Here is a 17,771-nt window from a genome sequence, read left to right as displayed (position 1 = left end):
CCCTTCACGGTTTCGCTCATGACATCATTGAGGTGCTCAAGCTCCAGCGCCCCGACAAGGCGGTGATCCTTTGCTGGAGGGTTATCCTACTACCTTTCAGTTATTTATTTATTTATCGTGTCATCAGCAACCATACCATTGTGTTACATTTCTAACAGAACAAAACAAACAGATTAAAAAACACAGAATTTGCAAGCTTGGTAGTTGATTAAAAGTACTTTGACCAGTATCTGGCCCTTGGAGTGCCTCTGGTGTTGCCGCAAGGAGGTCCTCCCTTGTGCATGTGGCAGGGCTCAGGTTGCATTGCAGCAGGTGGTCAGTGGTTTGCTCTCCTCCACACTCACATGTCATGGGTTCCACTTTGTGGCCCCATTTCTTAAGGTTGGCTCTGTATCTCGTGGTGCCAGAGCACAGTCTGTTCAGTGCCTTCCAAGTCGCCCAGTCTTCTGTGTGCCCAGGGGGAGTCTCTCATTTGGTATCACCCACAGATTGAGGTGCCGGGTTTGAGCCTGCCACTTTTGGACTCTTGCTTGCTGAGGTGTTCCAGCGAGTGTCTCTGCAGATCTAAGAGAACTACTTCATGATTTAAGTCGTTGTCCTGCTGGCTAATACCCAAACAGGGGATGAGCTGGAGATGTCACTGCCTTGGTCCTTTCACTTTTGGCTGCTACTTCCCAGCGGATGTCAGGTGGTGCAATCCCGGCTAAGCAGTGTAATTTCTCCAGTGGTGTACGGCGCATACACCCCATGATAATGCGGCATGTCTCATTAAGAGCCACATCCACTGTTTTAGCATGGTGAGATGTGTTCCATACCGGGCATGCGTACTCAGCAGCAGTGTAGCATAGCGCAACTGTGTCTGGTTGTGATCCCCAGGTTGTGCCAGTCAGCTTTCGTGTGATATTGTTTCTAGCGCCCACTTTTTGCTTGATGTTCAGGCAGTGCTTCTTGTAGGTCAGAGCACGGTCCAGAGAGACTCCCAGGTATTTGGGTGTGCTGCAATGCTCCAGTGGGATTCCTTCCCAGGTGATCCTCAGAGCTCAGGATGCTTGTCTGTTCTTGAGATGAAAGGCACATGTCTGTGTTTTAGATGGGTTGGGGATCAGTTGGTTTTCCCTGTAATAGGCAGTAAGAGCACCTAGAGCTTCGGAGAGCTTTTGTGATCTTTCAGTTTAAGTTTAAGGATAATGTAAATTACCAAATGAGAACGCTTCCCAGGCTTCAGTTTGCCTGAACATATCATTTCTATAGATGATGCCCTATTAGAAGAAATGGCCTTTACCGATCGATCGCTTTTGGTGCCAGACAGTCTGATAGTCTTGCATTAGTAGGTTAAAGCTGACGTGGTTAATGTATGTGTCTGCAACAGGAAATGTACCGAAATTCATAATTAATTCAGGGTAACAGTGAAACTCCTGCAATTTTCAGGTTGGATTTGTCTTTTTGCAAGCGAACTTAGTACTGCCTTTCTCCCCCTGGTGGCATGTTCCATCAACAATGGGAGAAAAGATAAACTGGAGGGACACTAAAAGATTTCATTAAGATCTGTGATTGAAGAATAAGAGAAGTGTTCTCTCAGATTAAAAATATAGGAACATGAAAGGCACTGCAGACTAATCCAACCAGAGAAGTCAGCCATAGCAGAGCACCTGATGAACCAAACTGGACAGAGCATATTATTTGAGAACACAGAAATGCTGGACCACTCCAACAACCACCATGTCAGACTACACAGAGAAGCCATTGAAATCCACAAGAAGCATGTGGACAATTTCAACAGAAAGGAGAAAACAATGAAAATGAACAAAATCTGGCTACCAGTATTTAAAAAACTCTAAAATTACAACAGCAAAACAGCAGAGAGGAAACAACCAGGCACATCTTAACACCTCTCAACAAAAGATTTTCCCAGGCTCAGGCAGGCCTTCAAATGCTAATGAAGGTGGTCAGTTGAAACATTCACACCTAGCTCCAGCAGAGAAGAGCTCTTTGCCCCACCCCAGCCATTCCACAGATATATAAACCTATTGTCCTAATTCCAACAGACCTCACTACCTCTGAGGATGCTTGCCATAGATGCAGGCGAAACGTCAGGAGAAATGCCTCTAGAACATGGCCCTATAGCCCGAAAAAAACCACAAGAACCTAAAAATATAGTGTTTTTATTTGCAGTTTTTCCACTTTTGCGGGGGTCCTGCACCCCTCACTAGGAGAATGTGGAGAGCTGACTGTACACCCCTTTGATCACTGTCTGTCACTTTCAAAAGTACTGCAATATTTTCCATATGCTGACATTTATCCATCAGTTTTGAAGGCAGTGCATCCATCCTGTCTGGCCACAGATTTTGCTGAGACAAGGATGTCTGGCGTTGCAAGAATGACACTATCACTTTGGAACTGGAAATATCTGCTAGCAGCAAATTTTGGTGGCATCTCTAACCTTGATAGAGTAAATGTTAAAACCTATATGAATGAATGGAACTTTATTTATAGCCCACCCTTTAATATTTCTATTTGTTTGCATATTATTGTTTGGCATTGGATGTTTGCCACTGTGTATACGTCCTCAGGGGACTCAGGGTGGCTTACAATGAATGCACAGTGGCAAACATTCCATGCCAAACAATAATATGCAAACAAATAGAAAAAAATTAAATAAATTACAAAACAACTCAAGTAAACCAAAATGTGACACAAAACACATAATTACAAACATATTAAATCCTTAAAATCTCATTAAAGGTTTTCTAGAATTAGGTTAAACTTGTGGAGGGGTGTGGATATGAATTCTGCTAAAGGATACCAGGTTAAAACATACCCCCAATTGTCCCCATTTGAAAGAGAAAGAACCATAGCAGACACCATGGGACTCATCAACCAGAGGTTCCCAGAAGACATCACGGCTCTGTTTCACCATTGCCTCACCACCAGCTACTTTCAGTGGGACAATGAGTTCTACAAACAGAAAGATGGAGTAGCTATGGGGAGCCCTCTCAGCCCGGTCATAGCTAATTTCTACATGGAACACTTTGAAAAACAAGCCCTGGAGACAGCAACCAAAAAGCCCACGACATGGTTCAGATATGTGGATGACACCTTCACCATTTGAGGCCATGGAGAAGAAGAACTCAACAGGTTCCTGGACCATCTTAACAGCATCCACCCAAACATCCAATTCACAATGGAAAAAGAAAATGAAGGAAGACGGCCTTTCATAGATGTCCTAGTCATCCGCAAACCAGATCAACAATTGGGTCACACCGTTTACAGAAAACCCACACACACGGATAGATATCTACATCAAAACTCCAACCATCACCCAAGTCAACAAAGAAGCACCATTAAAGCCTTGGCAGACCGTGCAAAAAGAATCTGCAAAGCCCACCTCCTCCAAGATGAACTGAACCACCTCAACTGGGCTCTCCAGGCCAAGGGAGACTCCACCTCAGACATCAGAAGAGCTGCAAGACCACCGAGAAGAAGCCACGAGAGTCAAGACGAAGACCCACCCAGAGGGAAAGTGTTCCTGCCATACATCAAGGGAACCACTGACCGCAGAGGGAAGCTGAGGAGGAAACACAACATACAAACTATCTACAGACCAAGAAAATCCAACAAATGCTACGTACAGCAAAGGACAAGAGGGACCTTCTCACTTCTGCAGGAGTCTACCGTATACCATGCAGGTGTGGACAAGTCTACATAGGGACCACCAAACGCAGTCGCATTGCCCAAACACGAATCAAGGAACATGGAAGGCACTGCAGACTCCTTCAACCAGAGAAATCAGCCATAGCAGAGCACCTGATGAACCAACCTGGACACAGCAGATAATTTGAGAACACAGAAATGCTGGACCACTCTCACAACCACCATGTCAGACTACACAGAGAAGCCATTGAAATCCACAAGCATGTGGACAATTTCAACAGAAAGGAGGAAACCATGAAAATGAACAAAATCTGGCTACCAGTATTAAAAAACTCTTATATTACAACAGCACAACAACAGAGAGGAAACAAACAAGGACATCTAATCACCTCTCAATAAAGGTTTGCTCTATGCACTGCCAAGCCATTATATGCTAATCAAGGTGGTCAGTTGAAACATTCACACCTAGCTCTAGCAGACAAGAGTCCTCTGTCTCACCCTGGTCATTCCACAGATATATAAACCCATTGTCCTAGTTCCAACAGACCTCACTACCTCTGAGGATGCTTGCCATAGATGCAGGCGAAACGTCAGGAGAGAATGCCTCTAAACCATGGCCATACAGCCCAAAAAAACCTACAACAACCCAGTGATTCTGGCCATGAAAGCCTTCGACAATACAATGCCCCCAATTGTCCCCATTTGAAAGAGAAAGAACAATACTGAAACTTCTTTGGAAGAGGAATCTATATAACTGGTGCCCCTTTTGGACTAAATGCAATGATACAGAATGAGGGACGAGTGGCTCGAGAGCAGGACGTGTGAAAAAGATCTTGGAGTCCTCATGGACAACAAGTTAAACATGAGCCAACAATGTGATGCGGTGGCAAAAAAGCCAATTGCACGTTGGCCTGCATCAAGAGGAGCCTAGTGTCTAGATCTAGGGAAGTGATGCTACCCATGCTCTATTCTGCCTTGGTTAGACCACACCTGGAATATTGTGTCCAATTCTGGGCACCACAATTGAAGAGAATGTGGAATGTGTCCAGAGGAGGGGGACTAAAATGATCAAGCCGCTCCTCCCTATGAGGAGCGGCTTAAAGAGCTGGACATGTTTAGCCTGAAGAAGAAAAGCCTGAGAGGAGATATGATAGCCATGTATAAATATGTGAGAGGAAGTCACAGGGAGGAGGGAGCAAGCTTGTTTTCTGCTTCCTTGGCGACTAGGACACAATGGAGCCATGGCTTCAAGCTACAAGAAAGGAAATTCCGTCTGAACATTAGGAATAACTTCCTGACTGTGAGAGCTTTTCAGCAGTGGAACTCTCTGCCGCAGAGTGTGGCGGAGGCTCCTTCTTTGGAAGCTTTTAAACAGAGGTTGGATGGCCATCTGTCGGGAGTGCTTTAAATGGAATATTCCTGCTTCTTGGCAGAATGGGGTTGGACTGGATGGCCCAGGAGGTCTCTTCCAACTCTGTGAGTCTATGATTCTGTTCTTCTAGCACAAACATGAGAGCAGGGTTTGCTAACTCTTGGCTCTGATGTTACTTTGAGAACTTACTGTGAAATGGAGTGAGTAAAACAAAACGTTAAAGTGATCGAAAACTGAGTTATAATAGGATGGTACTCAGGATCCCGCAGCACTATTCCAGGTATGGATAGCTTTCTCCATCCATTCTTCCATATAGTAACTTCACAAAGTCTGAAAGTTATTAAGTGAAAAGGGGAACATCAACATTTGCTTTTGAGATGCACTTATGGTCCTTGAACAGTAGATGTCAGGTTTGCATCAGGGATTCACTTTTCTGAAACTGCATTTCACTCATTCTTGAGTTATTACCAAAAAAGAAAAGTCTCTCCATAAGTGCCTCTCAGAACCTTGGTCCATCACAATTTCCAACTTTGTGAAATTCTGGAATTGTGTTCTACCCAGTACAATTGCAGTTTCTTTTTGGCATTTCCAAGCAACATAAGGAAAGATGGAGCATCAATGGGAATTTTTCTCCATACTCTCTGGAATAAAATGTCTTTTTAGAATTATTATTGGGTTAATGGAGTCCCCGATAGCACAGTGGGTTAAACCACTGAGCTGCCAAACTTGGTGACCGAAAGGTTGCAGGTTCGAATCTGGGGAGCAGCGTGAGCTTCCGCTGTCAGCCCCAGCTTCTGCCAACCCATTATTTATTTATTTATTTATTTATTTCGTGTACTTCTACCCTGCCCTTCTCAATCCCCGAGGGGGGACTCAGGGCGGCTTACAAACAGGCACAATTCGATGCCTACACAATAATACAAAAACATATAAAAACAGCAGTTAAACAGTTATAACAATTAAAACAAGTAAAAGCAATCAATATATATCACAATCAATAAACCAATCTCATGCTCAGCGTTCGCCAACTCAGAGTCCATACTTCATTCCACATTGTCTATTCCTATCCGTCGTCGTAGTCCTTTATTTATCTGCCAGATTGCCCAAACGTCTGGTCTCAAATCCATGTTTTTAATTTCCTTCTAAAGGAAAGGAGGGATGTTGCTGATCTAATTTCCCTGAGGAGTGAATTCCATAGGTGAGGGGCCACCACTGAGAAGGCCCTGCTCCTCGTCCCCGCCAATCTCACTTGTGATAAAGGTGGGGCTGAGAGCAGGGCCTCCCCAGAAGATCTTAAACTCCAAGGTGGGATGTAGAGGGAGATGCGTTCAGACAGATACGCTGGGCCGGAGCTGTATAGGGTTTTGTAGGTCAAAACCAGCACTTTGAATTGTGCTCGGAACTGGATTGGCAGCCAGTGGAGCTGACATAGCAGAGGGGTGGTATGCTCCCTGTATGACGCTCTGGTGAGTACTCTGGCTGCCTCCCGCTGGGCTAATTGAAGTTTCCGAACAGTCTTCAAAGGCAACCCCACGTAGAGTGCGTTGCAGTAATCTAATCGGGATGTAACAAGAGCGTGGACCACTGTGGCCAGATCCGACTTCCCAAGGTACGGACGCAGCTGGCACACAAGTTTTAATTGTGCAAAAGCTCTCCCGGCCACCGCCGAGACCTGGGCTTCCAGGCTCAGCGATGAGTCCAGGATCACTCCCAAGCTGTGAACCTGCGTCTTCAGGGGGAGTGTAACCCCATCTAACACAGGCTGTTTGAAAACATGCAAATGTGAGTAGATCAGTAGGTACCACTCTGGCAGGAAGGTAATGGCGTTATATGCAGTCATGCTGGCCACATGACCTTGGAGGTGTCTACAGACAATGCCAGCTCTTCAGCTTAGAAATAGAGATAAGCACCACCTCTAGAGTCAGACGCGACTGGACTTAATGTCAGGGGACAACCTTTACCTTTACCTTTTAAAGTGGATGAAGGGGCAAAAACTGCCAAACCCTCCACAATTACCCAATCTTAGTGCAGAAGGTAGCGTTTTAGTTACTTTTAAATGGACTTTAGAGGTATTTTGGCCCAACCCACACAGCTGTATAAAATCTACATTGAACTAGATTATATGACAGTGTGGACTCAGATAACCCAGTTCAAAGGGTTGTGGCGCAGCTGGTTGGGGAGTCCACTGCATTAAAATCACTACTGACCAAAAGGTCATGAGTTCAAAGCCAGCCTGGGTTGGAGTAAGTTCCCAACCATTTGTCTAGCTTGCAGTTGTCCTTTGCAGCCCGAAAGACTGTTGCATCTGTCAAGTAGGAAATTTAGATACCACTTATGCAGGGAGGTTAATTTAACTAATTTACAATGCCATAAAACTCTCCAGCAGCATGCAAAAGAATGAGGAAGTACTCCATCGGTGTCACAAGGGGATGGTGAAGCGACAGCTCCCCTGGTGGCCGGAATTCAAAAAGCATACCCTCATGAAGCTGGAAAGTTAAATAGCCTCTGTGTGTCTGTCTACATATGTTGTGTGTCTATGGCACTGAATTTTTGCCATGTATATGTGCATTGTGATCCGCCCTGAGTCCTCTGCGGGGTGAGAAGGGCAGAATATAAATACTGTAAATAAATAAATGTTCTGAGTTATATGTCTCTGTGCAAGGGCCATATGACCAGGTGGGAGCTAGCACCCCCAGTTTCCTCTTTTGAACAGGAATTAATACCAAGCTCTTGAGTTACTAATCTTTGGTAAGTCATGATTGTTCTTAGATGCCTTCAGATGGCTCAGTATACAATCAAAAAAGACACAAATAATCTTTTTTCAGGAAAAGTCTTCACTTTATATAAGAATATTTTAAATACAGATGTCATTGTAAATACACATTCTCAATAGATAACAAAATAACACATTTTGAGTCTCTGCTTATCAAATGCAAAGTGACATATATATATAAATAGTGACCATATTTTCATTTTTGCGGACCACTGGTGGTTTGCGGACCACAGGTTGTGAACCACTGGTTTAAACAGAAAATAAGTGCAGGCTGTTGGAACTCCAAAATCCATCAGGTGGGAAAATCAAAGGGACACAGCTCCATAAGGATAGTATCTTTAACTTAACCCAACACGGAAGTACCATTTCATGACCTTGATTTTTTTTTGACCTCTGATAATGTTTGTCGAGCTGTTTTTTCACAGCTCGTTGCTCTATAAATATATGTCAACCCTTTCACTATTGTCCTTTTCAAACAGCAGTAGTTCCTAAAATCTGGACCTCCAGGTGTTTTAGACTTGAGCTCTCAGAAGTAGGGCTGGGCGGTTTCGTTCGTTAATTTCATAATCCGTTATTAATTCGTTATTTTTTTTTATAACGAAGCCATATTGAACCATTCTGGAGCAACTAAAAATCGAAACGAATTTTTCAATTCGTTTCGTAATTGTTTCGTAATCGTTTCGTAATTGTTTCGAAATCGTTTCGTAATTGTTTCGTTATTATTTCCATATGTCTGGTGCAAGTTTTATAGCTGTTATTTGTTTTATCAGTGATAAAAAAATAAATTATCACACCAGCAGTCAACAACAGAGGGAGAGGGAAGCTTCAGAAGTTCCCCCTGTCCCATTTGGAGGTTTTTTTAGCGTATTGCGCAATCGCGTCCGCCATTAACGAATCGTAATTGTTTCGTATTTGTTTCGTAATTTCTGAAATATCGTAAATATCAAACTTTTTTAGAGAAAAATTTCGGAATTCTTTTAAAAAACAAAACGCAAAAAACCCCTAAAAACGAATCGAGTTTAGAAACAAATTTTTCCGTGGTTGCCCAGCCCTACTCAGAAGTCCTAACTGTTGCCCAAATCAGCTAGGGCCTTAGGATCCCATCTACACTGACATATAATGCAGTTTCACAATGCAATTAAACTTAGCTGAGCTGCATTATATGAATGGGCTTGTTTGATTTAAAAAATGGTTCAAAACTCATTTCAATTGTAGAGGGCGCTGGTGGTTCGATTCTAAAGTCAGTTCTGATTTTTTTCTTTAAAAAATGTTCAAAACTTTTTGAAACTTCCGAGACTTCCAAATCCTTCAGGGTTTGAAAATGTTGCTTCCTGTTTCATTGGGTGGTCTTTACTTTGAAAGTAGTTATACTCCAGAAAGGGGGAGGGGGGAGCAAAGGGAGGGAATTCATCCACTCTGTTTTGAAATGCTTCTCTGGTTTAAGACAGAAGTAGGAAGGAAAGGAAGGGGGATTCATCCACTCTGCTTTAAAACGCTTCTCTAACTCAAGAAAGAAGGCTGGGGAAAGGAAGGGGGAGGAATTCATCCACTCTGCTTTAAAACACTTCTCTAGCTCAAGACAGAAGCTGGGGGAAAGGAAGGGGGAATTCATCCACTCTACTTTAAAATGCTTCTCTGGTTTAAGACAGAAGCAGTAGGGAAGGGAAGGGAGATTCATCCACTCTGCTTTAAAATGCTTCTCTGGTTTAAGACAGAAGCAGGAGGGAAGGGAAGGGAGATTCATCCACTCTGCTTTAAAATGCTTCTCTGGTTTAAGACAGAAGCAGGAGGGAAAGGAAGGGAGATTCATCCACTCTGCTTTAAAACGCTTCTCTAGCTCAAGAAAGAAGGCTGGGGAAAGGAAGGGGGAGGAATTCATCCACTCTGCTTTAAAACACTTCTCTAGCTCAAGACAGAAGCTGGGGGAAAGGAAGGGGGAATTCATCCACTCTACTTTAAAATGCTTCTCTGGTTTAAGACAGAAGCAGTAGGGAAGGGAAGGGAGATTCATCCACTCTGCTTTAAAATGCTTCTCTGGTTTAAGACAGAAGCAGTAGGGAAGGGAAGGGAGATTCATCCACTCTACTTTAAAATGCTTCTCTGGTTTAAGACAGAAGCAGTAGGGAAGGGAAGGGAGATTCATCCACTCTACTTTAAAATGCTTCTCTGGTTTAAGACAGAAGCAGTAGGGAAGGGAAGGGAGATTCATCCACTCTGCTTTAAAATGCTTCTCTGGTTTAAGACAGAAGCAGTAGGGAAGGGAAGGGAGATTCATCCACTCTGCTTTAAAATGCTTCTCTGGTTTAAGACAGAAGCAGTAGGGAAGGGAAGGGAGATTCATCCACTCTGCTTTAAAATGCTTCTCTGGTTTAAGACAGAAGCAGGAGGGAAAGGAAGAGGGATTCATCCACTCTGCTTTAAAACGCTTCTCTAGCTCAAGACAGAAGCCAGGGGAAAGGTAGGGGGAACTCATCCACTCTGCTTTAAAAATGCTTCTCTGGCTCAAGACAGAAGCCAGGGGAAAGGAAGGGAGGAATTCATCCACTCTGCTTTAAAACGCTTCTCTGACTCAAGAAAGAAGCCAGGGGAAAGGAAGGGGGAATTCCACTCTGCTTTAAAATGCTTCTCTGGCTCAAGACAGAAGCTGGGGGAAAGGAAGGGGGGATTCATCCACTCTGCTTTAAAACACTTCTCTGGCTCAAGACAGAAGCTGGGGAAATGAAGGGGGGAAATCATCCACTCTGCTTTGAAATGCTTCTCTGGCTCAAGACAGAAGCTGGGGAATTCATCCACTCTGCTTTAAAATGCTTCTCTGGCTCAAGACAAAAGCTGGGGGAAAGGAAGGGGGGATTCATCCACTCTGCTTTAAAACACTTCTCTGACTCAAGACAGAAGCCAGGGGAAAGGAAGGGGGAATTCCACTCTGCTTTAAAATGCTTCTCTGGCTCAAGACAGAAGCTGGGGAATTCATCCACTCTGCTTTAAAATGCTTCTCTGGCTCAAGACAGAAGCTGGGGGAAAGGAAGGGGGATTCATCCACTCTGCTTTAAAACACTTCTCTGGCTCAAGACAGAAGCTGGGGAAATGAAGGGGGGAAATCATCCACTCTGCTTTGAAATGCTTCTCTACCTCAAGACAGAAGCCGGGAGAAAGGAAAGGGGGAATTCATCCACTCTGCTTTAAAATGCTTCTCTGGCTCAAGACAGAGACGGGGGAAAGGAATGGGAGGGAATTCATCCACTATGGTTTAAAACGAGTTCTCTGGGGGATCTAACTCACTTACTGATTCGTAACAGAAATGGCAGAAAAAGCTTTGGAAGGGCAAAGAGACTTCCGGTTTCCCTAAAAACTTAAAAATCACTACAAAAAGAATATCTTTCTGAATTTATTCCAAATTACGAAGATTCTGACCGAACCTAACCATGCCTAGAATCTATGCTGCCATTATGATGCAGTTCAGTTCAGATAAACTGCATTACACTGCATGGCAGTGCAGATGGGGTCTGAGAATTAAAATTAAAATCTCCTGGAGTATCAAAGTTGGGAGTCACTATCATAGAGTCACTTACATTCAGATAACATACCCCAACCTATACAACCTGTTCAATATATATATATTCCAGATACATTCTAAAAGTATATACTCTAACACAAATATATGAAATCCAAGGACAACCCGGGCTATTCAAGTGCTAGCAAGGACATTCCCTACCACGTAAGGTTGCCAACTGACCACCTGACCTCCCTTTCAAGTCCTATCAGTTTGTCAGAAATGTCAACTATTAATTTATATACCTCAAGCTTCAAGTTCAAACCTGATCTGCCATAATTAGACAGATTTGGCAGTTTGCAGAGAAGCACAAGCTTTGATTTAAGTACACACGCAGATCAACTTGTTATTAAAGGCTCAGAAGCAGGAAGGAAGAAGGCAACCCGTTGATATTGCACATCGTGGCAGTTGCTTTGCTGTAAATAATAAGGTGCGAGACATTTCGTATTGGAAATGGCACAAGTGGCATAAAGCAGTGGTTTCGAAAAGTGAAAAGGGTCAAAGGTGAAGATCAAAGGGATCCATTGTCACCTTTTTTCATACATGGCTCGGTCACCCTCTCACACCATGAAAAAAAAAAGATTAAAAATACAGTGGTCAGAAATGCCCTGCTCCCAATCAGGTTCCATTTTGAGCAATCTCGTAAAACCTCAGATCTCGTGGTAGTTGCAGACAATGCAAACCAAGCTTGTGGAATAATAGGTTTACAATTGCTCAGTTTATAAAACATGTGTTGTTCCAGCAGGAACTCTCTGATCACATCTCCCATGGATGTGATGGAAGCAAGATGATGGTTCCTTATCAGGTCCAGGTTACAATACTCAATGCAAACACGGTGAGTCTGTTTACGGATATGCCATCCAACCTATTGAAAGAAATCAGCCAGTCTGTTTCTTTGGAGCAGGCAGGAAAATGCAAATGCTTCATTGAAAGCAAAAAATAGGAGGAACGAATGTGGTCCTTCCTGTTGCTTCATACCTTCGGGTTGCTTGGGGGTTTCAGTGCCTAAGACAAAAGGGAAGAGAGAGGCCAAGCTTAAACAACTGGTAGCATGACAATGCATTAGACTTCAATTAGACTTAAATTAGTGTTTCTTAACTCGGGGGTCAGGAAAAGAGACAGAAATGACCTGAAAGGAAGGAACTTTGAACATGAGCCAGCAAGCGTGTTCAGAGCTTCTACCTCTTATCTTACTTTACTCCCATGTTTACAACTGAAAAACAGCTGCAATGGGAGCCATCAAAGGTTTCTTGTCCTGCTCAACCATCAACTTTGCTCCTTACCTGTGGTGGAGGTGGAGGTGCCGCTTTGGACTTGAATTGAAGAGTTGGAACTGTCTTCTGTGCTGTGGCCTGTAAGAGATGTATTTAACGGATCACATCAGCCAGCTCATTCATAGATTACAACAGTGGTTCTCAACCTGTGTGCCCCCAGGTGTTTTGGCCTACAACTCCCAGAAATCCCAGCCAGTTGAAGGCCAAAAGATCTAGGAGCCCACAGGTTGAGGACCACTGGATTATAAACAACCCACAAAAGTCCATTCATAATGAAATGCCAAGACTGTACCCCCTTAGATTTCAACTAAGTCATGAAAGGCATTCATCAAAAAACTGAGTGAAAATAACACTGGTTACACAGAAAAGAATTATGTTGGAAGAAAAGCTTTGGAAATGTCAGGTCTCTACGACATGGGGTAAATTTTTCACATAAGATACCATTTTCACGTGAAACACTGAAACAAAAAAAACAACATTACTTATGTTCGGGCCCAGACTATTTGAGGAACCATATCTCCATATACAAACCATCTTCACTGTTGTGATCTGCAACTCAGTCCCATCCCCATCTCAAGCATGGCTGGTGGGAGCAAGAGAGGGGGCCTTCTCTGTGGTCGCTCCCCGCCTCTGGAACTCCCTCCCAAAAGAACTAAAAACCGCCTCCTCGCCTTTAAATTTTTTGCTAAAAACCCACCTATGCACTCTGGCGTATGGAGAGGAGGAAGACTAACACATCTTGACATACATCATTGTCTAGATACGTTCAATCTCATCTAGATACTGGAATTAGCCTGTTGGTTGTTGAAAACCACCCCACCTCTCTATAAGGTTTTATCTGTTAGTTTTAGATGTTTTATCCTGTGCTAATATTATACTATGTAATTGTGTCTGTTTGGGTTACTTAAGTTTTTATTTTTTGTTTAATTTTTGCTTGTTATTAGTTTGAAGTTAGGCTGTTTTATATTATTTGGTGTGTTGTGTTTTGTGTATGTCTTCTCATTGGCACTGAATGTTTGCTGTATATGCTGGAAACCGCCCCAAATTCCTTCGGGGAGATAGGGCGGTCTACAATAATAATAATAATAATAATAATAATTATTATTATTATTATTATTATTATTATTATTATTTTATGAAAAACCGAGGTGGTAGCATCTTCAAATGAGGATTATATTGCTTTTGTTGTCATGAATAAATAGTCCATATTGAAGATGTATTTATTTATTTATTTATTTCAAGCATAAATAAATAAAAAGGGGGGACTCAGGGCGGCTTACAGCTGGCACAATTCGATGCCACTACATAACAAATAATACATACAACAATTACCTATGAATAATACACTAAATTAGTTTAAAATTTGTTTAAAAATAGAAAACACAATGATAAAAGTACAATAATACTGGCTGTCTAGCTTTATCTAGAAACGAATTTAGTGAAAAAAACACAATTGGACGCCTATCCATAGTCCATTTTCCATAGCCTTATCATCATTGTCATTTTCAATTATCTGCAAGCTACCCAAAGGCATGGTCCCATAACCACATTTTCAATTTCCTCCTGAAGGAGAGAAGGGATGTTGTTGAGCTGATTTAGCTGGGGGGCGAGTTCCACAGGCAGGGAGGGCACCACCGAGAAGGCCCTGTCCCTCGTTCCCGCCAAGTGTGTTTGCGCCAAAGGAAGGGCCAAGAGCAGGGCCTCCCCAGAAGATCTTAAACTTTGAGGTGGGACATAGAGGGATGTACAAGAGGATTGGGTGAATTCAATTTCATTTTTGCACTTTACCACAACACACTCAATCAAATAGAAAAAATCCAACTGTCTTAGATAAAGGATTCCCCTTGGCATTAAGTCTATTTGTGTCCAAGTCTGGGGGTGTGTGTGTGCTCATCTCCATTTCTAAGCCAAAGAGCAGGCATTGTCCATAGACACCTCCAAGGTCATATGGCAAGCCTGACTGCATGGAGCACCGTTAACTTCCTGCCAGAGTGGTACCTATTGATCTACTCACATTTGCATGTTTTCTGACTGCTAGGCAGGCAGAAGCTGGGCCTAACAGCAGGAGCTCACTCTGCTCCCTGGATTTGATCTGCCAACCTTTTGGTCAGCGAGTTCAGCAGCTCAGCGGTTTAACCCACTGCGCCACTAGGGCCATGTCTTAGCAATAGGAAAAAGACTGAATTACTATCAGACCCTTAGATATGCAGATGACACCTTAGATATGCAGATGACACCACTTTGATGGCTGAAAGCGAGGAGGAGCTGAGGAGCCTTCTAACCAAGGTGAAAGAAGAAAACGCAAAATCTGGGTTGCAGTTAAATATTAAAAAAAACCAAGATTATGGCAACAAGAATGATTGACAACTGGGAAATAGAGGGAGAAAATGTGGAGGCCATGACAGACTTTGTATTTCTAGGCGCAAAGATGACTGCAGATGCAGACTGTGGCCAGGAAATCAGGAGACATTTCCTTCTTGGGAGGAGAGCAATGTCCAATCTCAGTAAGATAGTGAAGACTAGAGACATCACACTGGCAATGAAGATCCACATAGTTAAAGCCATGGTATTCCCCATAGTCACCTATGGATGTGAGAGCTGGACCTTAGGGAAGGCTGAGCGAAGGAAGAGAGATGCTTTTGAACTTGGGTGCTGGAGGAAAGTTCTGAGAGTGCCTTGGACTGCGAGAAGATCCAACCAGTCCATCCTCCAGGAAATAAAGCCCGAGTGCTCACTGGAGGGAAGGATATTAAAAGCAAAGATGAAGTCCTTTGGCCACATCATGAGGAGACAGGAAAGCTTGGAGAAGACAATGATGCTGGTGAAAATGGAAGGAAAAAGGAAGAGGGGCCGACCAAGGGCAAGATGGATGGCATCCTTGAAGTGATTGGATTGACCTTGAAAGAGCTGGGGATGGTGATGGCCAACAGGGAGCTCTTGTGTGGGCTGGTCCATGAGGTCACAAAAAGTCGGAAACGACTGAACGAATAAACAACTATCAGACACAGGAGAATACAGAAAGCAGTGAAAGGAACTGCCCAGACAATTCTGTGGGTTCACGGCTCATTTCAAACATCCCTCAAATTGAATACAGTTTCCCTACTTGAGTCAGATTGTTGGGTACACACACCTTGAACCCTATTGTACCATTGTTCAACTCTTTTTGTTCTTGGAAAGTCAGGACACTAGCTGGAAAGCTTTGCATCTACTCATATAATCAAAGAGTTGGAAGAGACCTCCTGGGCCATCCAGTCCAACCCCATTCTGCCAAGAAGTAGGAATATTGCATTCAAATCACCCCTGACAGATGGCCATCCAGCCTCTGCTTAAAAGTTTCCAAAGAAGGAGCCTCCACCACACTCCAGGGCAGAGAGTTCCACTGCTGAATGGCTCTCACAGTCAGGAACTTCTTCCTAATGTTCAGATGGAATCTCCTCTCTTGTAGTTTGAAGCCATTGTTCCATTGCGTCCTAGTCTCCAAGGAAGCAGAAAACAAGCTTGCTCCCTCCTCCTCCCTGTGGCTTCCTCACATATTTATACATGACTATCATAACTCCTCTCAGCCTTCTCTTCTTCAGGCTAAACATGCCCAGCTCCTTAAGCTGCTCCTCATAGGGCTTGTTCTCCAGACCTGTGATCATTTTAGTCACTCTCCTCTGGACACATTCCAGCTTGTCAATATCTCTCTTGAATTGTGGTGCCCAGAATTGGACACAATATTCCAGAGCGGAATAGAGCATGGGGAGCATGACTTCCCTAGATCTAGACACTAGGCTCCTATTGATGCAGGCCAAAATCCCATTGGCTTTTTTTGCCACCACATCACATTATTGGTTATATCTGCAGAGCATTCAGCTAGAAAAGAGCCAAGTTAAGAAGCGGACTTACCGTATTGCCAGAGACATGAGATGAAGCTGGCTTGGCAGTTGGAACTGGAGGCGGAGGAATATTTGGCTTTACGATGGGCTGGAACGAAAGGAGAGAGGAGCTTATCGAGATGCATTTGCACATGGTGATCACAACACATTTTGGTGTGGAAAGTGAAGACCAGAGAAGCCCCTTTTCGAGAGATATCAAGCAAGGCAAGAACATAGTGCTCCCAGGTTTTCAAAGGAAGAGATATTAAAAATTTAAGACAAACAAAGCTGACAATTGAGAAGTATTGTCAAGTTTGGATCCTGGGATAAAAGGGCAGTGTAGATCCAGCCTGTTTGCGTTTAATACTGACAAGTTTTAAGATTACAGTTTTGGGACTACACTTATATAACTCTGCCAGCTGAGTAGCTGTATTGAAATAAGTATTATTCCTACAGTCTTTGAATTTCCTAATCCAAGCCTCACCGAAATGGTCGGATGGCTTTCCCTAGAAAAAATAATTCTAAACAAAGTGGAACTTTTACCCAAATGACCTCACAACCTCTGAGGATGCTTGCCATAGATGGAGGTGAAACATCAGGAGAGAATGCTTCTAGAGCAGTGTTTCTCAACCTGGGGGTCGGGACCCCTGGGGGGGTCGTGAGGGGGTGTCAGAGGGGTCGCCAAAGACTATCAGAAAACACAGTATTTCCTGTTGGCCATGTGTAAGAAGTTTGGCCCAGTTCTATCATTGGCAGGGTTCAAAATGCTCTTTGATTATAGGCGAACAATAAATCCCAGCAACTACAACTCCCAAATGTCAAGGTCTATTTTCCCCAAACTCCACCAGTGTTCACATTGGGGCATATTGAGTATTCATGGCACGTTTGGTCCAGATCCATCATTGTTTGAGTCCACAGTGCTCTCTGGATGTAGGTGAACTACAACTCCAAAACTCAAGGTCAATGTCCAGCAAACCCTTCCAGTATTTTCTGTTGGTTTTAGGAGTTCTATGTGCCAAGATTGGTTCAATTCCATCATTGGTGGAGTCCAAAATGCTCATTTATTGTAGGTGAACTATAAATCCCAGCAACTACAACTCCCAAATGACAAAAATCAATCTCCCCCACAACCTCACCAGTATTCAAATTTGGGTGTATCAGGTATTTGTGACAAATGTGGTCCAGTGAATGAAAATGCACCCTGCATATCAGATATTTACATTACGATTCGTAACAGTAGCAAAATTACAGTTAGGAAGTAGCAACGTAAACAATGTTATGGTTGGGGGGTCAC

At 43.3% G+C, this 17,771-nt stretch overlaps 1 protein-coding gene across 1 annotated transcript in view; it reads right to left on the bottom strand.

Moving 5' to 3' along the window:
- Positions 1-10,076: 10,076 nt before the first annotated feature.
- ADAM28 (ADAM metallopeptidase domain 28) overlaps positions 10,077-17,771 on the bottom strand; it is a 92,466-nt gene continuing 84,771 nt past the window's right edge. The window contains exons 23-25 of the mRNA XM_067470670.1: positions 16,509-16,586; positions 12,630-12,698; positions 10,077-12,351 (exon numbers count right to left, since the gene is read on the bottom strand). Coding sequence (XP_067326771.1) covers positions 12,319-12,351; positions 12,630-12,698; positions 16,509-16,586 — 180 coding nt within the window. The 3' untranslated portion in view covers positions 10,077-12,318. The remainder of the gene's footprint in view (positions 12,352-12,629; positions 12,699-16,508; positions 16,587-17,771) is intronic.

The sequence above is a fragment of the Anolis sagrei genome, chromosome 7 (assembly GCF_037176765.1).
Source record: "Anolis sagrei isolate rAnoSag1 chromosome 7, rAnoSag1.mat, whole genome shotgun sequence".
Taxonomy (NCBI): Eukaryota; Metazoa; Chordata; class Lepidosauria; order Squamata; family Dactyloidae; genus Anolis; species Anolis sagrei.
This window is presented reverse-complemented; position numbering and strand designations above follow the sequence as displayed.